A 27,580-nucleotide genomic window follows, 5' to 3' on the forward strand; every position below is an offset into this window, starting at 1 on the left:
AAATGTCTAAGCATCCACACGTAGGGAAAACCTGGAGTACCTGGAGAACGGGCTGGGTATCGGGTGACTTCTACCTGACAAGACTGGGGTTGAATCGTTGAATCCCGAACGAAGAGCAGACGTACCACGTGTACAACAAGATTTGACCCGACAACTAGACAACTGAGACACTTCCAGATCAGCAGTACTCATTACAGAGCTCTCATTCGCAGAAGGTACTGGACAAGCTCGAAATCGTAGCTATTGCTTTTCCCTTATGTTGTCGCGTGGTACCTGTAGTCGCTGGCGGAGGATAGGAATTTTTGCCCACAATAACCGCCGGGTGGGTCTTTTGGGCATCCTGAGTCAACATATCCATGGCGTCAAGGCTGGAAGTGGGTCCATAGGGCAGCGATGAGCCGCAAGACCATGTGTTCGGGACCCAATTGGGGACCTTTTGGGCAGCGAAGGATTCAACAATGAGACGGAGTGACATGCCAAATGTGAGTCACACGCCATGATAGGAACGGAGCGCATTCTCTAGGCTATAGAGTGGAATGGTTTGCGCGAACGAACTGAAGCTGGATAGTGCGGTGAAATGAAAGCGTTCACAATCCCATCTTTCAATTTCGCTCGGGTTCCGACGAGATGGTGGATTTGTGGTGGGCTCCAGGGCTGCGCTTAGCGAGTGTCCCACGCGTTCCTCCACCCAACCAGCGCTAGCCCAACGGCGAAGACGACATCAGATAGAAGAGCGCGACCGGAGTCTTGATATAAAAGGAGCGAAGCCTAAGAAGCAGTTCAAAAGGCTGGGACAAGGGCTTCTGGGAGTTGACGTGCAGTAGGTCATCGTGCATATGATTGTGCTACCTACGATCTCAGTACCATGCCCAACAACTTGTCGATTGTGGAACCAAATACTCATCGTTTTTAGGCATCGTGGCATCCTGCAGGTTTTCGCGATATGTCTGGTGCAGATTCTCTCCCATATTTGCGATGGTGTTTTCCAAGTTGCAGGTACATGACTGTGTACCGTGGTACAATGGCTGCCGATATCGCATCAATCTGACACAGGCTTCAAGCCAAAGATTTTGATATCTGCACGGTGTCTGCGATGTGCCGAAATGATTCAGCCATGATTCTTTGCCGGTTGCACGAAGAGTCTAATCAGACGTCAGTGGAAGAAGTTTGTATACGGAGGCCCTTTGGAGCAAGTCGGCAACCCGTATTTGTCCGCTACCCCGCGGCGGAACTGAATTGATGTCACAACGAAGGTTAGCTGAGCATTTGACGTGTGCGACGAGCGCTGTTCATAACCTGGTGTTCGGCACTGACTGGGTCGCGCAGAGTGCTGCAACTGAGCCGAAGCGAATGTGTTCTGAGTGGCAATCGTCAAGCATCACGGCATATCCATGGCGCAGACGTGGGTTGAGAGGGGGCCACAGTAGTACAAGAGTCAACGTCATGTGTGGTGGTGTAGGTGCATTGGACGAGCGGTCACCTTTTCAGAGAGGGACCACTGCACCATTTCGTCTTACAGCAATGGCACCAGCGAATGACAAAGGTGAGCAGGATGCACTACATGGGAGTTTTGATGGTGGTGGTGGTGTGTTTTACCACGACTGCGTGGAGCTTGATCTAGCAACGACGAAAATTCAAGACGCTGTACTTTGTGTATAGAGTCCGTGCCATGACGACGGTCGATCACGACATGATGAGAGGAGCGCGGCAGCGGCCACCTCGGATACGATAACGGTCATCGTGCGTGTGACGTTCGCGATCGAGGTGCCGTGGAAGGTGCAGGTTGGGGCATTGGTCGCATTCAGATGCACATCATTTGCTCTGGTTCTGGCCAGACTTGTTGAGAGTATTGCGCTGCTCGATGTGGTGCGTCTCTTCACCGGAAAGTTTGGTGGGGTAGTGTAGACGACTAGGCGAGTAAGCAACGCTTGACGGGCCGCGTGATTAGAGCTGCGTCCGAGGCGATTCGATGGGGTTGTTACACCGATACGCTGTCTTGCGTGTGAGTGCGTTAGTGCCGGGCAGGGCAAGTGCTAACAAGATGTGATTTGCGTGGTTCTGGCAACGTAGCGCCAGTCAGACTCGAGACCGAACAACGAGAGCTCGCAGTGGCGAAAGGACACATGTTATGCTTCGCGTCGTGGAGATTAATGAAGGTAACGATGGTGAAAGTGCTCTGTTGTTCCTGCATGGTAAGCGCGATTGACGTGGCCGAGCCAGGAGGAAACGAGTTAGCTGTTAATAAACGATGCAGTGCTGAGGCTCCATGACGTGAACCGTGAAGAAAGGCAAGGAAAAGTTCGATGGAGCTAGGAAGGTCTGCCTGCCCTACGACCGTTCACCGTGTGATGCTGCAGAGAATCGCGGGCGTTGTGGTAATACACGATAGATAACGCCAAGGCGAGGTGTGATCAGCAGCCGAGGACGCCGTTCGAGTCTAGCAGGCGGGCGACAAGCTTTGGTGACGGCTGCATCGAGCGTCGCGGGCGTTGAAGCCGTGGTTCTGACGAGCGAGGGTGCTGGTCGTGGCTCTTGCGAGGGCGGTGAAGTGGTGCATCGAGGTGCAGTCCGCCCTCGCCTTCAGCCCTCACAGACAGGCGAACGGCTCGCATCAACGAGGGCCGGGCAATCCCGGTTTCACGTCGTTCCAACGGAGACGATGCACGACCACTCAAACCGATGGATGTTGCGCATCTGAGGCAGCCAATGGCCACGCGACTGGCTATTATTACGACCAAGACACCTATGATCAGCATCAGGGTGGCCGGGTGGGCAGGGTGGACAGGGTGAAGCAGTGTGGGTGCATGGCGAAACTGTTGCAGACTCGGCCTCGGAGGGCAGGCCTCCCCTACACGGGCGGCAGAGTGGAGTGAGCAGTCGACATGGCAATTCAACTGAGGGCAGCTGTTGCGGCTGGCAACGAGGGCGTCTGCATGCACACTCAACCAAGAAATGGTGTGGAGGCTGGCTGCGTCACTCGTAGCGGTACTGCGCAGCCTGGTGCAGACATGCCATGACTGAAAGGGCCGTAGAGGGCGGCAGAGACAGCCCCTCCTCCAACCACTAGGTGTTGGAGGTTGACTGGGCAGCGACGGATGCGGTGCGCGCCCAACGATTAGACGCATTGCATGAAAGAGCTAGCCCGCTATAAGGCAGTTTATAGTACCACGCCGTTTTGAATTTTACGGGCGGGGGAAAAGTTTCGTGTGTCGAAGCCCGAATAACGCCTGCATGCCTGCCTGCCAGCCTGCTGCACACGAACTCGCCCGTCATACTCTGCATCTGCCTCGCATATCCTCCTGCTTCCCTCGTCCCCTTTGCTCTGATCTTCTTTTCCCCCCCTTCACCCACACCGTCTTCATGAGACGGTAGCACCCCCAAAGACGCCCGTGCTAATAATGCGCTCTCGACGTCTCGCCTGATTGTCAAGGATCGCCCCGCGACGCTTTTATTATCGATAGAGCCGCTAGATATTTTGCCGACTCCTGCCCTCTGCGCGCCTGTGAAGCCCGCTACTCTCCCACAGAACAAACGCCGCTGCCAACATGGCGAGCCCACAGGAGATGCAGCCTACTGTCGAGGACTGCTTCTCCGATGACAGCGAAGGCGGCTCTATTCCTTTCCAGGGCCGGCGCTCGCCCAATGCCGCTAACGTCTCCACCAAGCGCTCGCACCCATCCGACTTGGATAAAGAAATGCCGCCCGCTCAGGAGAGGGCGCCGACCAACATCGACCTTCGCTCCGACTCAGGGTACAGCAGCTACACCACCGCCACCGTCAGCAGCACTAATTCCGCTCAAAGTGCTCCTCCCCAGCGCAGCCCGCCCCAGGTGCCTGCTGCCCCAGTCCCTCCTCAGCAAGAGGCTCCCAAGATCCGCCGACGCCCTACCGTCTCAGAGTCGACCAAGCCCTCCTCCAAGGCTTCGTCCCGACCCAAGTCAATCTCCCGCACTGCCTCGACCTCGTCCAAACCCCCAGCCATCATCCAGCAACGTGAACGCCGGCCGACCGTTACCCAGGATCCTCGCCCGGACCACAGAGATCGTCGTGATAGCAGAGTCGAACCGGAATGTGCCGACCCCAGGCGCACCAAGTACGACCCCAACGCGCCTGCCCCAGCTCCCCGTCGTCATAACATCCGCCCTGAGATTCACCCATCTCAATCCGCTCGCGACGTGAATCGCCCTTCCCAAGAAGACACCCGCTCAATGCGTTCTGATCCCACCCCCTCCCCGTACTACCCGGACCAGCGCCAGTCCTACTACTCACACGCTGGTGCCGTTATCCAGCCAGCCACGACACGTCCCCGTCGTCCCTCTGTGTCTCGACCCGTCAGCTACAGCGGTGAGCCTGGACCCCAGTACCACTGGACTCAGGGAGCGCCTGGAGGATATGCAGGCCACCCGCAAGATCATGGCCCGCCCCTCTCCCAGTCTGCGCTTTACCGTCAAAGCTATTCAGGCCAGATGGGCCCCCCACCCGGACCATATGGAGCGGCACCTGTATACCACCCTCAGTACGGCTACGGGATGGCCCCGTCTTACGACGGCATGCAAAGGCCAGGCATGACACACCGCAACTCGACCAATATTGCACGCAATGGACCTGCACCACCCCTTGTCATCGACCAAGCTCCGCGTGATCAGTATTCGGCAAGGCGCGGCCAGCCTCAGAGCGCTACACAGCCCAGGTTTCCACCCCAGAAGCAGCTCCAGGGCGAGGCCTACGAGAGCTACAGCGAATCTGAGAGTGCATCGTCTGACGAAGACGACGACTATGAAGCCGAGCCCCATCCCGACGATCGCTATGCCCAGCGTGCGCTCATGCCGCCTCCTCCCCAAAAGCTTGAGCGGACCAAGTCCAAAGCGAAGCCCAAGAGCAAGAGCAAGAAACTGCAGCGTCCATCCATCTCCCACGCCTACACCACCTCGGAGGTCGAGCAAGTTCGCGCTGACCGCCGCAAGTCCCAGCCTGTCGTTGTCAACCACGACCACCCTACCAGCCGTCACCGTACAACCAAGAGCACAAACGAACCGTCTCGCCGACAGTCAGTCAGCCGACCTCCTCCTCCACCGCGTGAAATTCAAACCGAATATCCCGCCAGAGGTGGTCAGGTCTATGTGCACGACAGCACTAAGGCTGAGCGGCGTCGATCAGCTCATTACGGGAAGTCTTATAACGACAGACATGCTGAGGCCAGGGAATATGAACGCCTCGAAGCTGAAGCCAACGCTAAAGCTGATGCTAGGGCTAGACGCGAGGCTGATAGACGCGAGGCCGAGAAAGCCGAGGCGCGATACCAGGCTGAGCAGGAGCGCAAACGTGAAAAACGTAATTCAAAGGTCTATTACCAACCTCCCGCCGCGTTCGACAGTAGCGACGAGTATGAGTCCGAAGTCGAGGCTCCCATCCCCGAAGCTCCAGCTCCTCCTCGCCGCCGCCGTCCTACTGATGCGGAAGGCCGCAAGGTCAAAGAGCGTGCTCCACCGAAGGCCAGGCGAGATGAGATGAAAGCGTTGGAATACATCAACCATCAACGCGGTACTGATGCTCCGTTGATCGACCACATCCACAGTGCCGCAAAGAGAGCTTCTAGGGTACCGTCAATTCCCTCTCATTCTGGCTCCTCTGGAAGTGACAGGCACACGGCCGTCACCAGCAACGGCAACAACGAGATTCGCCTCAGAGTAGACGCGAATGCCCCACTCAGCCTGCAGTTCAACGGCGACATGGAGGGTCGCACTATGCGACTCATCCCAGGCGAGGACGGCATGGCAGAACTCGTCATTAGCGGAAATCCTGACGGTGGCAGCGAGAAAGGCAGCAATGCAGGTGACAGGAAGGCATTGGTCACGCGGAGACAAGCAGAGGAGATGAACGAAGGCAGTATACGCAGCCACCGTAGTAGACGCGAAAGCCGAGTAGTACGAGATTCTCAAGACGATAGGATTGAGGTGCAGCGACCACTGCGTCGCCGCGCCAATTCCCATTACGTTAACTGAGAATCTTCGAACCTCTGGCATTCGCCCACACCACAAAGATGCGTAGACCGACTTCGACCTTTCCTCCACACGTTACACGCCTGTTCCGAACCTTATCCTTGTCTGACCGGCAATTTTCATTCGATCTTATTTCCTTCGTTGGGTGGATGATTTTCAGACCAAAAGCTTTTCACGAGCGTGGACAGCCTTCTGCGGCAGACCTGCTCAACAAAAAAGTTCGGATCGGTTTCTTCATCGCGCTTTCGATTTTGGTACGGTTACCCACTCGCGCTGCATGTTTGTATGTTTGCTGTGTTCCTTGCGACAGTGCAGGTTACATTGTTATTGTTTGCTAGACTGGAACGCTCACGCACACCAACATATAATGCGTAAGGGCGGTCGCGCCATCTGGACCTTTGGATCGATCACAGATTGTACGGTTATCTTCTTCCTACCTTTCGTCGCGCCTTTTTTGAGCGTTCCCCACACCACCCCCCTTCCTTTTTCTTTCCCTGCACTATACCAGCTCCTCACGGAGGCTTTTCGGACCTTTTTGTTTGGCGGATGTAATACCCTTTTTTCTCTATCACTTGTTGTGGCTGGATCTACGTGGCAGCAGAAATGTGTGGGATTTCTTTTTTTCGCTTGTCGCAAAAAGTAAGCAAAGGTCGATGTGTTGGCAACGGCTACGACGCTTATGATGATGGTTGTATGGATCATGAACTACGCAGCGCTTTGAATGTTTTCCATTTCTTTCTTTACATAGCTGAGTGGGATTGATGGATAGAACTGATCTAGAGGATACTGCAGCTAGCCTGTAAGCATCACTTGGGATTACAATCACATCTCTTCCACCCTCTAGTAATCAGTGTACCCTGTGTTGGTTCACCGCAAATGTGATGCGTAATGATGCCACTGACCTCAGCTTGCGTATCTGCTTTTTCATACCGCATATGCAACCAGCCCACGCTCACCCCATCCCAATTCGGCCCACAATGCTCCGACATGTCCCACACGTTGTTCTTTTTCCCAGTGTTCCAGACCATTGTTTCGGTACTGTAAGAAACGGGGAAGTGCCGGTACTAGACGTATTGGTGGTGTCTGTTTGGACGGAGATTTCCGGCATTACTAGTCATATTTACATAGGTATGATATACCCGCCTCACTTGCCTTGCTTGTGTTGGGCGAGTGAATGCATGGTGGGTTGCCTACGTGTCGAGATTTGAAATGAGATGTACATGGCCAGCTTAGTAGGAAAGTAAAAAGTGAAGCAACCATTGAATTTATCCGATGACATGTCAGTGACATATGCCTGACGGTCTTCTCTCTTCAAAACCCGGGGTACCATCACTACGTTGAGTGGCTCTGCTGTTCCAACATCGATTCTGCTTCTTGCTCTTGAGCGGAATATTGCGGAGAAAGCGGCCTCCGCTCACCTTCCAGAAGTGAGCTGTTCGTATCAGCCACTCCTCTGCTTCCGACCGATGACTCTTCGTCACCAACTTCATCCGGCCTAGCTGCCTCAGGCCCATCAACCCATTCGATACCCTCCGCATCTACGAGCTCAACACCCCATCTGACATCTCCCTTCCGATCCTTGAACCAACCTAATCTCGTCATTTTGTCACTGTTGGCGAAACCTTCAACGCCCTGCTCTTCGATTAGACTAATTAGACCATCGCTCCCAGCAACCATGGTAAGTACGTCTGCCAAGCACTCTATAGGGTGCTGCAGAGATGAGCTTGGATACACGATCTGCAAGCTCACGATGAGAACAATCAGGATGATTATGAGCAAAATGAGAATGGTCAGAGAGATCCAGGTAGCAACCTCATTCATGACCAGGACTTCGAAACGTTCCGTGAACGTTGCGTTAATAACACCATCTTGCCAGTCAAGGGCATTCTTATAAACCGCTCTCCCAGAATCATCAGCTGAACGGTAACCACCAAGTTGCGATGATCCAGAGTGAGCAAAGTGCTTGAAGAAGGTCTGCAAGGTCTTTTCGGAGTGCCAGAATAGTGTGGTTGTGTTTAGCAGTGCATCTGAGTTCTTGTTGGTAAGGTGCCAGTTTGCGTAGGACATGAAGTCGACATTGAGACCGCGGTCGCGGTCGCGGATGTTGAAGCGCTCGCTTTCTGTTTCCTCAATGCTCTTGTTGTATGAGAGCCAAGAGTGTGCCCTTCTTGGAGCGATGACATACGGAGCTGTGAGAAGCTGGGTCATGAACAAATGACCGTAACTGGTAAAGGAAATGGTCAGCTTTCCATGCATAACTCATGAGCGCGATGTGGTAAACCAAAAGCTAAAGTGCTCACCTAACATTTCCATCAGCATCGTTTCGTGTTGGTTCAGGATACACAATATCCCAGGCGTACTCCCATGCATTCTGATCAGGCTGAGTATCAGATAACAAGACGAAGTCCAGGACGTTTCCGGAGCTCCTGGCTACGATAACGCTAGCATTCGCGACCTCGATGATCGGCGCACAGTTCATTATAGACATCGTAGGTTCCTCTGTGAAGTAGAGAAGCTCCTCACTTGCATTTCCAAAAGTGTCGCCATTATTCTGGTAAGTTGTGTTGAGTTCGGCTCCAGAGATTTCTGCCGTCGCTCCCGGTCCAACAATCCATTTTATGGTAAAATTACGATACCAAGAACCATGGACAACTACGTTCTCAGGTCCGCTACTGGGACGTGAGAAAGATTCACAGCGAGTTTCAGTCGTGTTTTCAGTCACAGTTGTAGTGCAATTCTGAGACAAATCAGCAGGGTCTTCTGGTTCAAGCATTGAGCTGTTGCTAGTCCAGTATGCAACAACAGCTTGCCCACCCGGATCTGTGCCATTCGCACAGCATGACAATCGTCTTGGAATTGAAAAGACAGATGTATTGTACAACTCGCCGTTGAAAAGGGTAGTCGGTAGAGCAAACCCTGGTAAAGTCTCGTTCTTCCGGTCTGGGTAAACGTCTGCGGCTCGGTTGAGCCAGCTGGAGTTTGGCACGACGATCGGAGAACATTCCAACCGACTTCGAAGTGCAGATGTAATAGAAGAGATGTTGGCGGGTGAACTCAGGGGATCTGAATTTGAATGGTTCTCATCTTCAGAGGTCGCCTTCGAAGACATTGTGACGTTTGGTAACGGATCTATATCGAGGGGAGTGAAAACCCATTCATCTTTCGTGCATGGTAGTTGTGGTGGGTCGAGAATGATCTCGTCTAGCGCATTATATAACCACTGAATCTTTGACGCTTCCAACAAGGATTCAGTTATCTCGAAATGACGTTCACGTGTGCCATCGTCGCTTTGATAAAAGTTTAAAGGTTCTTGCCGTAGCGAAAACGGTGCTGTGATGGTGTTATCTGCATCTATTATTGGCTGCTCTTGTGTGACTGCCTGCCTCTCAAAGACAGCAGCCATAGATATAATGACTGTTCAATCAGCTACATGTCTTTATTGGAGCAAGAAATTACTTACGAATTTGTGACAGAGTTGTTCCGGCAGCAACAAGACATAGGATCCAATGTTTGCGTAGCGCTGCTTTCACAGCAGCCCACACCCAGTACGAAGATTGGTACGTCAAAGATGCTCCCCGTTTGGGAGCCACTGGGTTTCGCGACATAGAGAGATATGGCTGCAAACCCCGCATAGGCTTGTCAACGCCATCCCAGCTCAGACCAATTCCCACTGCGATCAGTGTAGCTATAAGGGAGTGAGGCGAGAAAGTTGTGTTGAAAAGGCCCACATCGACTTCGTAGGTGAATGCAGTACGGGAGAGCTTTTTCTCTCGTGCATATCCGCGAAGAATCAAAATGGCTACTGTAGTAGCAAAGAGATAAGCTAACAATGCGAAGAGCCACCTTTTGTGGAGCATTGAGGGCCTCCAGTCGTTTCCAATGCTGGCTTTAGATTTTGGAGAGCCTGGGGACAGTTCCTTCTTCCTAGCAAGTAAGTCTGACCCTTCAGCTTTGACTGCCTCACATTTCGATGTACCCTCCGAAAGAATGCTTCCTCGCAAATTGTAAGTTCGTGATTCAATCGTCTCTTGTATGTGTGGTCGGCTATGTCCAGCTAGTGTTTGTAATGTAGCCATAGGAGGTAAATCGATTTTGAGGAGTGAAGCTGTCCCAATAATAGCCGCAGGATCCGATCTGAGGCCTAGCGGTCGTCGTCTGACCGATACGCTAAATATCATGCTTGTTAGATAGCATGCCAAGAGCAGGAAGAGCACGGATAGCGTTATCCCAATCTCAGTAATAACCAAAATCCTTCCCCTCACGTGTGTAACACTACCAGGTGCACTCTCTAGCTCTAGGACGTCTGATTCTGTGATAGACGATAGCAAGAGCTCCTTCGCGAAACGCGTTCGAAGCATGCTAGCTTCCATCTCTAGTGTGTCACTCTCCAGCATGCTGGAAACGTTCTGGCCGAACTTGTCTACAAGAAGTGTGGATATCCCCTCAAAATCGCCATGGACAGTAAGCGGTATGGTAATGTACTTGGCCCAATTGCTGTTGTGAAAGGAAATATCGTCCAATAAGGCAAAATCAATAGCTTTTTTCGGTACGGACTGGCTACGTCGCTCGAGCTCAGAAACGTCAAAGGAGATGGACGTTCCGGCTCCGCCAGTCGATACGGTAACTGGCATGGCAGCTGCGTTGTATTGCGGAGTGCATACAGCAGATCGTACCGTGAGATTTTCCCATGAGGCTAGTTCACCTTCGGTATAGTCGATCCATGGCGGCGATACAAGAAGCAGATCACGCCCCACACATTGCTCAGACAAGCTATGTATGAAAGTGCGAGACCATTGTTCGAGGACCATGTTCCCACTAGCGAGAATTTCCGGCGTCTGGCCGTACTCATCAACAAGAGTTTGCCACGACACGTAGTCAGAGGACATATTTGTCCAGAGTAGGCCACCATCCGTTGAAAAGGTATCGCTCTGAAAGAACTCACCCGTCATCACCAATAGCCCATCCCAGACATCGATGGGTCCTTGAATCCGAACCTCACAACCGTCCTGCGATCGAATCTGCAATCCTTTGGACTTGACGGTACAAACATCGTTCGGGCACGCATCGTTTGACTGTGAGACGTTCGCGGCTGTGTAACTGATATCTAGAATGCTCTTATCAGATAGAACCATTGGTGTACAATGATAGTCTAAATGGAACACCTCAGTCTCTGCTTGCCAGATACCGTTCTCGAGTGATACGCGATCGATGCCGCTGTTAGATGCGCCGAAGGGCACAATGAGATATGAGTCGAACATCCACATCGATGTGGAGACGTTGAAAAGATATCCACTGATAGTGCGGGAGTAAGTATCTCTTCGGGGTACAAGTTGAATAGGTAATAACTCTTTCCCCGTTGTCTGACCAGCTGCGTATCGTTGTAGTTGCACACTCTCCTTTGTCAAAACATCCTTTGCAACTAACAGGGACGACGAGAAGGCTGAGATGCCGAGTATGCTGACGCCAGCTGCAAGCGAAGATAAGGTTAGGGCCCATCCTCTGTATCCGCCACTCCGCTTTCGAGAAAAACCTATGAAGATGCTTTTCCACCACACCCTGGGCGAGTAGAATAGGGTGAACTTTGCTTTGACGGTCTCCGGGCTCGCCATGCGCGCGTAAGCTTCTGTTCTTTTTACGTCCTCGGCAATCTGGACAATAGCCTGTGTGAAGAAGACTGCAACGATGGTGGGCGTGTATCTCCACCCAAAGAACAGTCCCGTGGACCCAACTTCATCTCCAAGTCCATGATTCTTATAGGACTGCCAGCAAAGTGTTGCCAAGACGATAGACAGTACGAGTGACACTGCACCTAGGGCGATCAGGTAAGGGCGCCGCAGGGTGTAGGGTAGCCATTCGGTAGATTTCTGTAGATTTTGGTCCTGGTAATCTGCTATTAGATCATCAGCCGATGTCTAGCTTAGTAGATAGAAGTGTTTCGCACAAGGTTCGCGCTTTTGGGTGTTGTCCGGAGTTCTTATGCACTGCTGATCCAGCGAGTCGCATTCATCTACTGCATTCAGTGGAGTGACTGGTAGACCTGCGCAATCATAGCTGGTGTCCAAGAGTGTTTCTTGCTCGTGTATAGCATGAGGAGGGGTGTCGATTCGCGATACGGGCTCATACTGCCCCAGTATTCGTGACTCAGGCCTGGACACGCTGCCAACGGTGCTGCTTTGCACACTTTGCTCATGTCGCGTGTCATCGTCAAAGTATTCGCTATCAGGAAGCGATATCTACGAATAACGTTCATGCGGCTCTGGTGACGAATTAGTATTTGGTCGCGACATGTTGTCCGCACAATTAATCGCAGGACGCGGCTCCCAGGCAACTCTTGAGGTGGTCTGGCTAGATCTTACCGGTGGTAGATGAATGCTGAAATAGACAGAACAGGAGGCTCACCGGTTTCAGGCAAGCAGCTCTAGTGTTGTAAGGCTGGGCACCATACTGGTTGCTGGCCACGCAACGATTACGGTCAGCATGCACAGCCTGGTTACGCCCGACAGTCCCTCATAGAAATATAACGTCCACTAGCTAACATAAGCCCAACTGATGTTATCACAAGGGCCTGGCACTGGGTACAAAAATCCGGTGACAATGCAGCTTTCGTTGATGTATGATGACATCTAGGCCGCAATGTACAAATCCCGAAGTCGGTGTCAACGCTAGTGCCCAAACCGGAAGGCGCTTCGCGTGGGGACAGGTGGTCGACCAACGATTGTGAGATACGACCGTAACACGAAAAGTCCTTGAAAGGGAGCAACGAGATGTTACATAGAAGCAGGTGATAAATGCATCCGACACGTACTTCAACCTCACGAAAAAGAATCACAAAAAAAAGTCAAGTATTTCTTATAGTACTGTGGCCACTATATGTGCTTTGCGAGAGCAAGACCATGGTTGTTGGCGCTCCCACATCGATCACAGTATGCGCAAACTGTGTGGTTGTAGAAGAAGGACCAAACCACGAGAGAAATAAAGTTCCTCTTACAGGAAACTGGACTACTTAGGTTCAGTATTGATACATGAGCATCAATAACTGAATGACCTCTAGTATGACGCCAACCTCATACTTCTGGGCCGCCGATGGGCTGGCTCATCAATCACTGTAGACTGAATCCTCTAAAAGACCAAATTAATCTTGACAAACACCCAAACACCTTACATGGACAATGTTATGCCAGGATGAGTGTACATAGCGAACGTCTCAAGACTGCCATACACAAGACGGCTTTAGGTGAGCTGGAACACCTCGTCCTGCCAGCCATACGTCCTTGCGAGGTGCCGACTGAAGCGCCGAACCCATACGGAAGGTAGTAGTACGCTGTTCATCAGCATCGTTGTCCTGATCATCGTTGTCATGCAGAGCTGCGATATCGTGAGAACCAGCTTTCTTGGTACCACTCAAGTTGATTCTATTGGATTTACCAGTGATCTGCTTCGTAGGGTCATGGAGGTCAGTGGGGATAGTGACGTAAATGAAATCGACTGGAGTATAGCATTCAGAAGCCTTATCAAGCTCGGCCCAAAGTGGTTCACGCTGTAGTGTACGTCCTTGATGATACCGCAGACGATATCGTGGGGTGTAGTACCAGTGCAGTCTCTTAAGCGGCCATCTACGGCATACCAGGATGCACCTGAAGCGGCTTCTACGTTTCTGAGAATTTCGAGATTTTTCGGGCTTCGATGCTTGTTGACTGGACAGCGAAACTTCGCGTCTGGTTTCCCCAGATCAGTGAGGTTGGTGCTCTCGAGAGCTGTGTTAGCAGTCGAGTTACATTGCGAGAGATTGATAGCATAGCTTGTGATCAGCTCTGCCTGTCGGTGCTTGACTTAGTACTGGACTCGTTTTGCCTAGGGTAGGAAGAAGCTGAGTTAGCGAAGACTTTCCGACACTATGGACGATTTCGAAAGAAGTGAGGCCGCGAATGGGAAACTTAAGATGCTTGCTCGTTCGTTGGTCTGTAGTAGATTGTCAGGTGTCTCCACCAATGTGTGTGTCTTTATCGTCTACCTGACAGGTAGTTCCTAGAGATATCTGAATAGAGTGATGACATGCTCCAGTTCTTTATCCCGCTTGCGATCACGCTTACCATTAAACTTGATGCCGGCCACATCGTCCTCGACACTGCGATCGCACTCTTGAGTGAAGCAGGCACAGATGCCTAGCGATGAAGACCGGACTGGCTTTGGCTCTTGCATGATATCCAACTGGAAGAATTTAGGAAGGATCATGTCTCAACAAGCGACTCGAAGAAGTTCATCGGGAGCACTTCTTTAGTGCCCAACTTACCGAATCTAGATTGGTCTTATACAGCAAAGAGAGCCTATTTAGCTCGGAGATGCTCGGCACAGTTTGTTCTTCCGTGTCCCACTCTAATATCTGACCATACTTTTCACTGACGAGGCCCATAGCGTGTTCCGTATGCTTGATGATCGCTGGTCGCAGGTGTATCAAGGGCGCCAACTCGTAGTCGAGAAAAGCTAATTTACTTGTTGAATGTTGAACACGAGCATTCAGAAAAATGAGTAGTAGATTTGGACGTGGTTAGATCTTTGAGATTGAAATGGGGAATAGCGTATTGCGCAAGGCCATGAGAGTACCTCTGATGCAGACAAGCATTGAGAATGGACTGGTCGACATCCGGACGATGGCTAATAGTAAGCGTTGGCTAAGCTGAGTCGTCTTCAGGGCAGCCGAAGTAATGGTGTACGTGCTCGAAGTAGTCAAAGATGCCTGCTCGTGTGAACGTAAGGCCTCCGAATCTTGTTCTTCTAAGCAATGCCTGGTGCAATGACTCGGCTACTTGGGCACGGGTAGTGATTTGAGTGATTCTAGCCATTGCCACTGCTGATCGACCGATTCCATGCATGTGTCGGTTGGCGATAACAACACAATGTTTGGGACAATGAGGGGCAGAAGGTTAGGGGTGTTGAGGAAACATTGCGTAACTGTATGCACCACCAAGGGAGAATGTCTGTAGGCTGCAGTGGTGGGATTTCATGATGGATCGCTGGTGAGAGGAAATTCTCGCAGCCTGCGACAGCAAACAGGCGTCAGGGGAGCGCCCTCATGCCGCTGCAGACAACGTCACGAAGTCCATCACTATACAAAAATGTATGGGCTTGTATCAGCAACGGAGAAAATATTGCTAAGCCAATCGCGCAAAGCAACATATGCTTACCTGATGTCTTCTGTCGAGACAAAAGAATGACAGCCGTTCACTTTCAGTGTTTTGCAATTGATGTCTCAGTGCGTCTAGGAGGTCACACATGGTGGTAGTAGTAGTTGTCGCTTTTTACAGTTGCCATAACCCACACGAAGCAGGCACGCCCAGAGACGCGAAGCTCTCCCTCTTTCTCCTCAAAGCCTTACTGCAACCTTCCCCGCTTATACTCAATTTTTCTTCGCTACGTCGCCAAGTTGCGGTGAAAGCCTGTCAAGAGTCGGTCAGATAACGCGCAGATTGTCGTCGGAAGGCCGCAGACGATCGGAAAGCGACACCAGCGCCTAGAAATCACCGTCTCGCTAACGGCACAACCCGGATTCCGATGCGACACGAATTTACGAAGGCGGACCACCGCGCCACATCATACAACTTACGCCCCGCGGTAGAGGTGAGGAACGTTACACGTTATGGTTGGGGGGATGTTTGTTCCGACAGCAACCCTAACGCAAGGGCGGGGATCAGGCTATACGCCAGGCCGGGGAAAGCGGGTTGCGTGGATAAGGCTTGGGAGAAAGGCGTCGGAGTTTACTAGGTAGAAGGCTACGTCGCCTTACCAAAGATGAAACGACGTTGAGGTTACGTTTAGCTCGCGTCTAACGTGCGACCCCATAGCTTCCCATTCGACGTCTCGATGAGATGATGTGATGACAGGTGAGCTTGGCTCAGGCTATCGCTTAACAAAAGTAACCAGAGGAAGGTTTGCGCCACGAGTAGTCGACCGGTAACAGAATTCGTTCGCTATCTTCAAGGACAACATGGAATTATCGTTCGGATGGCGCGGAGGTGAAGAATTTTGCTGCCTGCGTCGCGCATCGAGATCTGATCGCGACCGGCATAATGCTGTAACAAGTGTGTTTGCGGCGCCGAACGCTTCGATCTGCGCTTGCTCGACGATGGCGAGAACAACTTGGATCAGCCATGCCAGAGCGGCCAAAACGCAGGACGGAAGGAGGTCTGAGATGTCACTCTTCTGCCGTAATTTCAACCGGTAGAAAAGGGGCGGAACGATGACACCAACGTCAGTAATGCCTTGGCCGTGACACAGGTCGGCTCGAGCGCCCTTCCAGCAGTGTTCTCGAAGCCTTATTGCAGGAAGTCTCATTCCAGCCTGGGCAAACGTCGCAGGAATTATTCCCGTGTCGCAACCCAACGCGGGTTGCCTATCCGGGTTTGTCCGCACTGCAAGGTGTATGAGTCGATGACAGGCAGTGTAAAAAGCCGTTGCAAAAGTGATGCGGCGGTACCTGGATGGGCATCAAGGGAGTAGCACGAATGCTGATGATCAAGGTGGAGCCAACTTCTTAGGCAAAGTTCCAGACGCCTCGTCTTCCTTTTTTGAGTGGGCAAATCCCAGCCCGCTGGTATCCGGGGAATGCAGCCCGGAGCTCCACTTACCCCATCTTGCTCTGCCGCAAGCCTCGCGTGGGATATGCATACCTATGCACATCGGAGAAGCGGTCAGAGAATTGACTTGGTCGGTCCGGCTTCGATGATGCCTTGCTTGCGACAGCCACCCAAAGGACACTGTGGTGTCTTGCTCGCCCACGTCATCCGCTTGTCGGCTTCTACCCGCGGACCGCCGCGGTGTACTGTACTGTATTGGTTTGCTTCTTCGGGCCGTCTGCGATAGGTATCATCCTTTCTCACGAGCAGGCTTCTGGTAGAGAGGATGCGTGGGACGCTGCGGAAGGGCCTGACAGGCTTGTGTGCCTTGTTTGTCGCATGCATCCTCGCTTCAAGAAAACCATCTCAGACACGTCAATGATGACAGGACGCCCCAGAACAGCCTTGATTCTGCGACCCTGGAACAGGATCAGGGCGTGGGGTGGACTTTGCACCTTCCAGGTGCAACGATGGTCGCGCAACAAGGAGTTGCAACCGTCCGCTTCCCCGTGTGGTCGCGCACATTTGATTGCTGATTATACTTTTGCTTTTAGCTCAAAACGTATGGCCCTTCCGAGATTCCGTTACAACCCTGGTTAATGATGCGAGTCAGGGTTATCTCTTCGGCGGTGAATAGCGATCGTATCGGTACTCTGCACTTGTACTGTGGTATAAGAGAAGCGCCCCCTTCGACGCGGTATCGCCATTTACCACGCATCGCAAAGTACGACCTAGCTTTACGCTCAATACTTATTCCTTACACACGTCCTCATCTACTTGACATTAAAAAATCACTTCTACCTTGAGCCTCTTTGCTTTCTTCAAACATACCATTTGCACTGAAGCATACCTTGGTCCAGCTTACACACAAGCCTCTCGCAATACCACACTTGTGTAACACGCCTCGCTCGTTGGCACCCACATCCCAAAAGTAAGTCAGCCCCTTACGCAACCTTCTTCCCCATACCCGAGCGCATCAAGTCCGGGGTTCCGCCAATTCTGGTAGCCCTGTATGCCAACGCACGACCGCACCTAAGCCCTGTTCCAACAACCCCAGCGCATTCTTCCTTGATATTAAATCTGACTCACCCCTTCCCTAGACACACACTTCAGCCTTGTTACCGAGTCAGCCCGAGTTTTAGTTGTTGTCACAGTCCGAGACAGCACATCACATATCTTACGCACCTTTCCCCGAGAATCAGAATTACCCTGCATCGCACCAGCGCATCAATAACTCCGGCCCGTACAATTTCTTCGGCTTCCGTTGCAACTATCTAGTCAACTATCCCGGATACTCTCCGCATTTTCAGATAGTCTCCTCATACCTACGAGACTCATCGTCAACTACGTATTAAGTACACACTGTCAAGTACAATCACCACACACAAAAACCATCAACATGCCCGCCTCCGCAGCCTCCGCTTTCAACCCTCGTCAGCGTCTCTCCATCTTCACCAACTCAACACTTGGCCACGATGTCAGCGCGGCATTCAAAGCATCCTCAGGCTTGACCTCGCGCTCCTCAGACGCCAACGAAACCCCAGCTCCACCACCATCGCCAGTCGACTTCTGCTTTCCCATCACACCAGCCGACAGCCGGAGGGGTAGCTCTGGCTCGAACTAGAGACGCCTTCTCTTCTCGTTACTTTGTTTGCACTTAGCGGGTTTGGTTACTTGATGTGGCGTTGGAGATTTTCAGGGTTGTACATTGTCATGGCTTCTTGCTTTGCGCGTTGACCGCTGCGTGCCTCCATTCTTCACTTCTTGACATCATTGTCTTATTTATTTTTTTGGCTTCGTATTCCCCGTCAACTTTAAGTTGACTTGACTGTATTACATTTTTTGGATTTAGATTTGGAATTTTCTTGGGCAGACGGCTTTATGGCCGCGAGGCTTGCAATGTCCTGGTATTCGGTAATGAGATATGCATCAACCACTCATCTTCATACTTACACATCTGCTCATTCTGCAAGTGGTGAAACTGCCTATGACGGCGATAAAACAACTCCACGTGGTCTACACACCGCGACTTTGGTCAAGCGTACTAACTCCACTCACCACACTGAGTACCTCCACGCTATCATGTACTTGCATCCCACTCCCACGTCATCAGCCAACATAGTCCGGTCAGCGAACATGACTCAAAAGTTGGCCTAGTCTGCCGTCATCCAAACACAAAGCCAATGTCATACGGCCGCACAACCATCCTCGGACCAAATGTTCCTTCGGATACCGAGCGGAAAAATCCGCCGGTGGAAACGTTCCGAGAAAGGTGAGGCGACATGAGGTGAGACGCAGTGTGCAAATGCTGGATCCACGGTGCAGTAAGATGATTATTCCTTTACGTCTCGATTGTCCTTGTATCCGATGAAAGAAAGAATGCAACGTAATGAGACTTGAGTGATGATGAGTAAACGTCAGACCAACATGGAGATAGTTGCGATAGGAGACCTTCGGCACAATTCTCGGCGGCATGATCTGCTGCCATCAATATGTACGAAGTGGATAGCGATGTGTCTTGTCTTCAAGATCTAGTAAAGGGTACTGGATAATGTATAAATACACATATAATCACAGATGATCTCCTATACGGACAACAGAAATCTAGTCACGGTGTATGCAGACTTCCAGCTCAAGGCAAACACATACACCTTACAGATGTCTACTTAAACGATCAATGATTATGTTTGAAGAAAAAATCGCTTTTGAAAGGTCGGATTATGTCTCTTTCACTGGGGGCCAGACTATCCTCAGCAGCACCGACCTCTTCGAGTATTTCCTAGGCCTTCCTGTCTGATACTTTTACCTGACGTATCAAACTAGCAGGGGCGTCATGATACGACTCCAGGCCAACATACTTTCTGATCTTTTGCGCTCCCTTTTCGCCCGCTACGGCGGTCTCTCCCTCATCTTTGGCAATGTGTTTAGTGATTTTCGTCTTGTAAAGGTCATCTGACGCAACGTTTCTGAACATTTTCAAGTCTTCGCGGCGACTCGCTCTGAGCTCTTTTATTATCATGCTCAGATCGGTGCGAGATCGCGGTGTCGAGGCTTCTTTACGCAAACGCAAAAGTTCTGGGGTGCCTTTTAGCGGGGTGCCAGCCTTGATGGCGGTGTCAACGGCATAACGGAGATCAGACTCGTAGTCGGCAGCTGTGTCCATCATTTCGTGGACGGTGACCCAATTCTGAAATCGGAGGTCATCCAGGGGTATGCCGGTTGGACTCACTGCGGGCTGAATAGGTGAATCAGGTGTGGCTGGTGGTGGAGGCGGTTGGTGTGGATCAGTAGTGAGCTCGTTGTATACCGATCGTAGATCCTCTTCACGACCCAGAGAAGGGTGTTGGGGGTCCAAATGCATGTATAATGGGGATGCATGGAGATTGAGTGGTTGTCCGGACATGACAACGGTTTCAATGTCCTTCATCTGAGTCTTGAGTGCATCCAGCTCCGTTGTCAATTCCTTGACGCTCATGTGTTGGTATCTGTGGTTGAGTGCGGACGTCTCTGGCATGTCGATTTGTTGAATGATGTGGCGCTCAGTGTTGTTGTCGATGGCATACGGCAACTTCAAAAGCTGACTTCGGAAGTAATCACTATGATCGGCTCGTCTACATGCCTTGGTGAAAGTAATCCAATCTTCAAATGGTATCTGTGCACTGTTCGCCTCTGCATCTGACACAACAAGCAACCAATACTGCTCAAGTAACTTTTTGTCCTTGAGTAACCCGGCCGATGTTATGATCGTTCGTCTCTCGATAGGCCCAAGCTCAAAACCTGCCGCTTCAATGTCTTGAAGGGTGGCACTCAGTAGACTTGGAAGGCGTAGTTTACCCGATATCGAGATGAGAGCCTGTAATGATCGAAGCTCGGGTGGCATGCCAGCTTGAATCAAATTCGACATAATCTCATGTGCTGTAACTGCCAGGATGTCGCGCATCTCTGCTGCTTCCCCAACATAATCTTCGCCACCGATGGGTTCTGATAGCAACAGTTCAAAAGCACGGAGGAATGACCCGACGTGAATGCCTTCGAGAGTTTCCCCAGCCTCCAAGTAGCCATACATGGCGTTCGCAATGGCTCGGAGCAGCATGACACGATCAGCTATAGATTGTGACGCTCCCATGGCAGCTCGCAGCTTGGTAATAAGCGCAGTAACGTGAGTTGGCCTCATAGCGACACCAGCACGGCAAGCTAGCATAAAGGCCGTGTATCCTTCAGATATAGGCCTCTCGGTCATGAAGAGCTCAAAATAGCGGGGTGGGGTCTGTGTGGGATAGATACGGAGTGCAGTGTCCAGCGCCAGATAAGCCCGTTTCCAATCACGAGCCAGTATGCGAGCGGTGAGTATGCCCTGGAGAAGGAGCGTAGGAATACCGGAGATTGTAGTAAGCTGGGTGCGGTCGGGCACGATGGCGTCAGGCGAGAGATGATACTCAGCAAAGGTGCCTGGGAAGCGCTTCAGTCCGTCGTTGTACAGATCCTCCAATAAGGGCAGAGGCTTGAGTCTTCCATATGCCATGAGTTCGATTGCAGCGCCATAGACAGCCTGCGACACGTAGCGCTCGTCTTGTTGGACCAGCCATTCCCAAAGTGCATACCCCTCATCGAAGCGCTTGGCGTCCTTGTAGATACCGAACAGATGGACGAATGCGAAGGGGTGCGGCTCGACTGTTCCTTGACGTAGATGGCTCACCAACTGCTGGACGAAAGGAAAGAGTTCGTCTCGCTTGCTCGGACTGTGCTCGTTGCGTATGCGCACGTGAAGGACTTGGGTGATGCGTCGCGTGTCGTAGCTATTCAAGACTTTTGCCGCGAGTAGCGTGGGGTAGAGTTCCATGACAAGCTGGACATTTCGGACATCGCAGGCTTCTCGGAACTTCTTGACTAGGCGGACTGTCTGGTGTTGTGAGCACAGTCCATGAAAGAGATGGTCGGTCTTACTTCATATTCTTCCGGGTCCAGACGAGGAGAACGAAGAGGAAAAGACTTCGATTTTCCCTTCTTGGGATCAATCTTTCTGATGAGTCCTTTACCCTCCTTGGGGCCTGTCTTTCCCGCGCTGCCTTTCCCCTCCCTTGCTGTTGCGTACGTCGCCCTCTGAGGGCGTGCAGATGGCGGGCATTGTGCCAATGTCACAGCAGCGGGTGCCGCAGTGCGAAGAAGACGAGGCGCAAGAAACGGGGCCGATGGACAGACCAGGGAAGCGAGTGAGGTTCGCGATACTTTGTGCATGTTCGCGGTGTACTGACTTGGACGGATGTGATGCGCCCGCCTATGGTCGTCGCATCTTCTCAAAAGTTCAGACGGCGCGCTAAAGCCCAGGGCGCACGACCTCCGTGATTGGCCGCTTCTCCGCAAGCAGACACCTATCAACCAAAACCCCCCACCGCGTCGACACCAGAGCTGACCCCATTGACGCCTGCATAGACGATTATACACGTGCTCCACCATGTCGCGCCCTCTTTCCCTCTTCAGCGTCCAGGCGATCCTGGTCCTCGCCATCGACGACGGCTCCCGCATCCTCACCAAGTACTACTCGAACCCGCACCCGCCGGCCGGGCACCAGAATGACTACCCTGGCCAGATTGCATACAAGACGGTCAAGGACCAGAAGGCTTTTGAGAAGGGACTGTTGGGTGTGTAGACCGCCTCCATATAAAGCTACCCGCCCATTCGTCTGACACGTTGCACAGAGAAGACGGCCAAGCAGACGACGGACATTATATTGTATGATGGCAAGGTCATTGTCTTCAAGATGGAGTCGGACGTGATGCTCTACGTGGTTGGAAGCGCCGAAGAGAACGAGGTTCTGCTATACAGGTACGGGCACAGCGCAGCCTGGGGTACTCGACCTCGAGCTAACACATGTCTAGTGTCGTCCTGGCATTGAGAGACTCGCTCAACATCCTCCTAAAGTAAGTTTGTCACGCACGGCTCGCCAACTCGTCTAATGCATAGCAGGAATTCGGTCGACAAGCGCACCGTCATCGAGAACTACGACCTTGTGGTATGTACCCACCGTCGCAACTTTCCTAGCTTGCTTTGACTAACACGCGCAGTCACTCGCTGTTGATGAGCTCGTAGACGACGGTATTATCCTCGAAACGGACCCGGTCATTGTTGCCTCGCGCGTCAGCAAGCCCCCAGCTCAAGACATGACCTCGATGAAGAACATCGACCTCTCGGAACAAGGATTCCTGAACGCATGGGAGTTTGGCAAGAGACAGCTTGCGGAGAGGATACGGCAGGGTCTCTAAGCGCATTCTGTTTGCTGGGCATGGCGTTGTTGGAGTTTGGGATAAGATGCATCTGGCATTGCGACTGGTATGGCCCGGGACGCGGCGCATGGTAGAGTTGGTAGCGCGCTGCACAAGATAAAGATCCGATGAATATATCCTGCTTCTACTGACGCCTTCAACAGACGCCTGTCATGTCTGCTACGTACGTGTGAACAAGGCGGTTAGTAAGCGTTAGGCCAGGAACCACGTCCATTTTCCATGACCCTTGCAATCGCGCTACTTGCGCACCTTCGTCATCGCCGCAGCCCACCAACAGTCGCCAACCCCACTAACCACAGACTCTGCACACGACATCACCATGAAGCAGAGGTTTTCCAGCTTGGACGTCAAGGTGGGTAACTTCATGCTGTCGGCCAAATGACAACTTGCTAACAATTGAACAGGTCATAGCCCATGAGCTATCCGCAAAACTCACCTCGTTGCGAGTCACCAACGTCTATGACCTAAGCTCTGTATGCATCCAACTACTTACTATCCATGCAGCCTAGCCCTCTTACTGACACTCAAACAGAGAATCTTCCTCATCAAATTCCACAAGCCCGACCACCGCGAACAGCTACTTATCGATTCTGGCTTTCGCTGCCACTTGACCGAATATGCGCGAACTACAGCCGCCGCGCCTTCCAGCTTTGTCGCAAAGCTGCGCAAATACCTGAAAACAAGGCGGATCACCTCAATCAGCCAGATTGGTACCGACCGCATTCTCGAGTTCCAATTCTCCGATGGCTTATACAGGCTGTACTTGGAGTTCTACGCTGGCGGCAACATCGTGCTGACAGATGCCGACTTAAACGTCTTGTCTCTTTTGCGGAACGTAGACGAAGGCGAGGAACATGAGAGACTGAGGGTCGGTCTAAAGTACAACTTGACCCTACGGCAGAACTACGGCGGTGCCCCGGAGCTTACAAAGGAGCGCGTGCGCCAAGGGTTGCAGAAGGCGGTTGATAAACAACAGGATCAGCCTGCAGCGACAGGGAAGAAGGCGAAAAAAGCAGGCAAGGACTCTTTGAGGAAGGCGCTGGCCGTTTCCATTACCGAATGTCCCCCTTTGCTAGTAGACCATGCGCTGCATATCGCAAACTTCGATTCGACTCTCAAGCCTGAGGAGGTACTCGCTGATGACAATCTCCTAGGCAGTCTCGTAGAGATCCTACAGAATGCAAGGAACATCACCGACGAGGTCTCGACGCCAGATCAGATCAAGGGCTACATTCTAGCCAAGCCAAACCCATCCGCATCTACGGCCGATGACGAGGCTTCTGAAAAGTCCAAACTTCTCTACGACGATTTCCATCCCTTCCGTCCGCACCAATTTGAAAACTCCGACTATACATTCTTGGAGTTTGATGGTTTCAACAAGGCGGTAGACGAGTTTTTCTCCTCGATAGAAGGACAAAAGCTCGAGTCCAAGTTGACAGAACGCGAACAACAGGCCAAGAAGAAGCTAGAGAAGGCGCGCAAGGAGCATGAAGATCGAATCGGTGGATTGCAGCAAGTGCAGGATCTCAACTTCCGGAAGGCAGAAGCGATATTGGCAAACGTGCATCGTGTTACCGAAGCTACTGAGGCTGTCAACGGATTGATCAGACAAGGCATGGATTGGGTCGATATTGCGCGCTTGATTGAGCGTGAACAAAACTCTGGAAATGCGGTCGCGCAACTCATCAAGTTACCGCTCAAGTTGCACGAGAACACTGTCACGCTGCTACTCGACGAGACTAACTGGGAGGAGGGTCAAGACGATGAAGACGAGGGTAACGAGACAAGCTCTGTCAGTGAGGATACAGAAGACGAGGATGATAAGCCTAAGAAAAAGGCTCCTACCCCGGCCGTGTCCACTCGGCCTCAACTGGCTATCGATATCGACCTAGCTCTGAGTGCATGGGCGAACTCGACCGAATACTTTGATCAGAAGAAGACAGCTGCCGACAAAGAAGATCGCACCCTGCAAGCATCGACCAGAGCGTTGAAGAGCCATGAGAAGAAAGTTGCAGAGGACCTGAAGAAGGGTTTGAAACAAGAGAAAGAGGTACTAAGACCAGTGCGCAAGCAGCAGTGGTTCGAGAAATACATATACTTCATCTCTTCGGATGGCTACTTGGTCCTCGGAGGAAAGGATGCTCAGCAGAACGAAATTATCTACCGACGCTTCTTACGAAAAGGAGATGTATACGTTCATGCAGATATCAAAGGAGCGATGCCAATGATCATCAAGAACAAGCCAGATACTCCAGATGCCCCCATCCCTCCTTCGACACTATCGCAAGCCGGCAACCTCTGCATTTGTACATCTGACGCATGGGACTCAAAGGCTGTCATGTCAGCTTGGTGGGTTCGTAGCGATCAGGTCAGCAAGACTGGACAGACGGGCGAGTTCCTCCCGGCCGGTATGTTCAACGTCAAGGGCAAGAAGGAATTCCTACCACCAGCTCAGCTGGTCGTAGGTCTTGCTGTCATGTTCGAGATCAGCGATTCCAGCAAGGCCAACCACCACAAACATCGCGTGCAAGAGACAGCAGTTTCTGCCGCGGAGATGGTCGACGAGCCCGCGAATGACTCGAAAGCTGCAGACGCGTCCAAGACTGACAACAGTGATGACGAGGATGATTTTCCAGACGCAAAGATTAACTCAGATTCGGAAGACGACTTCCCTGATGCAAAGATGGAACAGACTGAAGAGAGCGACGCTGAATCTGAAGCCGCAGCGCCTAGGAGCAATCCTCTCCAGTCTAGGACTGCAGATGCGAGAGACGACTCAGACGAGGAAGATGAGCTAGCCACCACCAAGGATGGCGACGAGTATGCCATGTCTGGCGGCAAAAATGGTTCTGCTGTGAATGAAGAACCCCAAGAAGACGCAGGCTCGGTAGCAGATACCGAACAGACTGTGAAATCTACTGGAAAGCGACAACTATCTGCACGAGAACGTCGCCTAGCAAGGAAAGGTCAACTCCAAGACTTACCCCAAGTTCCGTCTGACGCTGGGCCTACAGCTGACGGTGCTGGTCAAGAAGAGGATTCTTCAGATGAAGAGGGCAACGCAAAGAGCCCTCCGAAGGCACCCGGTACCGTAACAACGCAGAGTACGAAACCAAAGAATGCTCCCTTGCCCCGAGGCAAACGTGCGAAAGCAAAGAAGCAGGCCGCAAAGTACGCTGCACAGGACGAGGAGGACCGTGAGTTAGCAATGCGTCTCTTGGGTTCCAAGTCTGGGCAGCAGGCTGCGGAGGCTGCCGCTCAAGAAAAGCGTCAGAAAGAAGAGCAGGCGCTGGCTGACAAGCAACGCCGTCGAGACCAACATTTACGTGCGCAAGCCGCAGGCAAGGCTGCTGAAGAAGCTCGTCTACGCGCCTTGGAGAACGCCGAAGAAGACGACGAGGGCGATGAAGTCCTCAAGACGAACTTGCAGAACCTCGACGCATTCACAGGCCGACCATTACCAAATGACGAATTGCTCACCGCCATTCCCGTATGTGCTCCCTGGTCTGCTCTTTCCACCTACAAATACAAAGCCAAGATCCAGCCTGGCTCCACCAAACGAGGTAAAGCCGTCAAAGAGGTCCTCTCTATCTGGGATCATGCCGGAAAGGACGCAAAGATAATCGACAAGAACAGTCAGGACGTCGAGCGTATCTGGCCCAAGGAGATTGAGCTGATCCGAGGGTGGAAAGAGACAGAGGTCGTGGGCGTCGTGCCTGTTAGCAAGGTACGAGTCATGATTGCCGGTGGCCGCCGGGGTGCCGATATTGCGAAGGGAAAGAAGAAGAGTGCGAGAGGCGGCAGAGGCTCGAAGAAGAAGTAGAGGTCAGACGTGGAGCTTTTAGATGGGGCTGGAAATCGTCGTGGTATCATGAATTTTGCTGGAGACTTGAAACTATTGTCGACATCCAGGCCACATCATCTGCTATACAGTCGACGAATCGAACCACAGTCTGTTGAATTTCACTATATCCATCTTTTTCTGCCGAGATTGGTATACTTATCAGTAGTACCTAGTTCGAGCATACCATCCCATCACCACTCAGTAGAACTCACGATGGTCATTTCGCATTAGGCTAGCACCACTAGTCCCTGCATATGACAACCAAGTGACGCCATGACATCGTGCTAAGTAATCTGAACCAAGCTATGTCAATACCATCGAAAGCATCGTACGGATCGACATGCGGGGTTACCGCTTATACTTCTGACGTAAATACAATCCATATCCAATTCGCTACACCAGTCATTCACTCTTACCACACAAGCGCAGTAACAAAATATCACACGATGCCCTCTGAAATCAAACCTTTCGACTCCACTATCCCCCAAACAGAAGTCGATCGCCTCTTTCGCAAGCTAGCCGATACAAGATTGCCTACCCAACCCATTGTACCTGATGCCGGCGAGGACTATGGACCATCACTCGAGTGGGTACAGACATTGTACAATCACTGGCTCAACAAGTTTGATTGGGGGAGAGCACAAAAGCAGATTAATGAGTGGAACCATTTTACGACTGAGATCGAGGAGTTAAAGATACATTTTATACATCAGAAGGTGGAGAGAAGGGATGCGGTGCCGTTGTTGTTGGTTCATGGGTGGCCAGGAACATGGTTTGAGTATGTCATTACTTCCTCTCTTTGATTACCGGCCCTACTGCTGATGTTATCTCATGGTATTGTCTTTG

At 51.8% G+C, this 27,580-nt stretch overlaps 8 protein-coding genes across 8 annotated transcripts; 3 read left to right on the top strand and 5 right to left on the bottom strand.

Annotated features, from left to right (window-relative positions):
• Positions 1-1,634: 1,634 nt before the first annotated feature.
• On the bottom strand, positions 1,635-2,191 carry J4E82_005320 (uncharacterized protein; the record flags this gene model as incomplete). The annotated part of the gene is made up of 2 exons (XM_051731587.1): positions 1,635-1,991; positions 2,039-2,191. 2 exons carry the CDS (start codon positions 2,189-2,191, stop codon positions 1,635-1,637), a joined length of 510 nt encoding a protein of 169 aa, XP_051588545.1.
• Positions 2,192-3,360: 1,169 nt separating this feature from the next.
• Positions 3,361-6,002, top strand: J4E82_005321 (uncharacterized protein; the record flags this gene model as incomplete). Its single annotated transcript, XM_051731588.1, has 2 exons — positions 3,361-3,368; positions 3,527-6,002. The coding sequence occupies 2 exons, from the start codon at positions 3,361-3,363 to the stop codon at positions 6,000-6,002; spliced, it is 2,484 nt and encodes an 827-aa protein (XP_051588546.1).
• Positions 6,003-7,331: 1,329 nt separating this feature from the next.
• J4E82_005322 (uncharacterized protein) lies at positions 7,332-8,478 on the bottom strand (the record flags this gene model as incomplete). Its single annotated transcript, XM_051731589.1, has 2 exons — positions 7,332-8,223; positions 8,300-8,478. 2 exons carry the CDS (start codon positions 8,476-8,478, stop codon positions 7,332-7,334), a joined length of 1,071 nt encoding a protein of 356 aa, XP_051588547.1.
• Positions 8,479-9,451: 973 nt separating this feature from the next.
• J4E82_005323 (uncharacterized protein) lies at positions 9,452-11,608 on the bottom strand (the record flags this gene model as incomplete). Its single annotated transcript, XM_051731590.1, has 1 exon — positions 9,452-11,608. The coding sequence occupies one exon, from the start codon at positions 11,606-11,608 to the stop codon at positions 9,452-9,454; it is 2,157 nt and encodes a 718-aa protein (XP_051588548.1).
• A 1,595-nt stretch (positions 11,609-13,203) lies between these two features.
• On the bottom strand, positions 13,204-14,198 carry J4E82_005324 (uncharacterized protein; the record flags this gene model as incomplete). Its single annotated transcript, XM_051731591.1, is given in 3 exon segments — positions 13,204-13,536; positions 13,548-13,753; positions 14,090-14,198. The coding sequence occupies 3 exon segments, from the start codon at positions 14,196-14,198 to the stop codon at positions 13,204-13,206; spliced, it is 648 nt and encodes a 215-aa protein (XP_051588549.1).
• Positions 14,199-19,388: 5,190 nt separating this feature from the next.
• J4E82_005325 (uncharacterized protein) lies at positions 19,389-21,844 on the bottom strand (the record flags this gene model as incomplete). Its single annotated transcript, XM_051731592.1, has 2 exons — positions 19,389-21,509; positions 21,554-21,844. 2 exons carry the CDS (start codon positions 21,842-21,844, stop codon positions 19,389-19,391), a joined length of 2,412 nt encoding a protein of 803 aa, XP_051588550.1.
• A 217-nt stretch (positions 21,845-22,061) lies between these two features.
• On the top strand, positions 22,062-22,869 carry J4E82_005326 (uncharacterized protein; the record flags this gene model as incomplete). The annotated part of the gene is made up of 5 exons (XM_051731593.1): positions 22,062-22,248; positions 22,306-22,432; positions 22,486-22,527; positions 22,574-22,619; positions 22,672-22,869. The coding sequence occupies 5 exons, from the start codon at positions 22,062-22,064 to the stop codon at positions 22,867-22,869; spliced, it is 600 nt and encodes a 199-aa protein (XP_051588551.1).
• A 340-nt stretch (positions 22,870-23,209) lies between these two features.
• Positions 23,210-26,713, top strand: J4E82_005327 (uncharacterized protein; the record flags this gene model as incomplete). Its single annotated transcript, XM_051731594.1, has 3 exons — positions 23,210-23,242; positions 23,295-23,363; positions 23,423-26,713. 3 exons carry the CDS (start codon positions 23,210-23,212, stop codon positions 26,711-26,713), a joined length of 3,393 nt encoding a protein of 1,130 aa, XP_051588552.1.
• Positions 26,714-27,580: the final 867 nt, after the last annotated feature.

Source organism: Alternaria postmessia, assembly GCF_024291825.1.
Source record: "Alternaria postmessia strain BMP 2775 chromosome Unknown scaffold_28, whole genome shotgun sequence".
NCBI classification, from domain to species: Eukaryota; Fungi; Ascomycota; class Dothideomycetes; order Pleosporales; family Pleosporaceae; genus Alternaria; species Alternaria postmessia.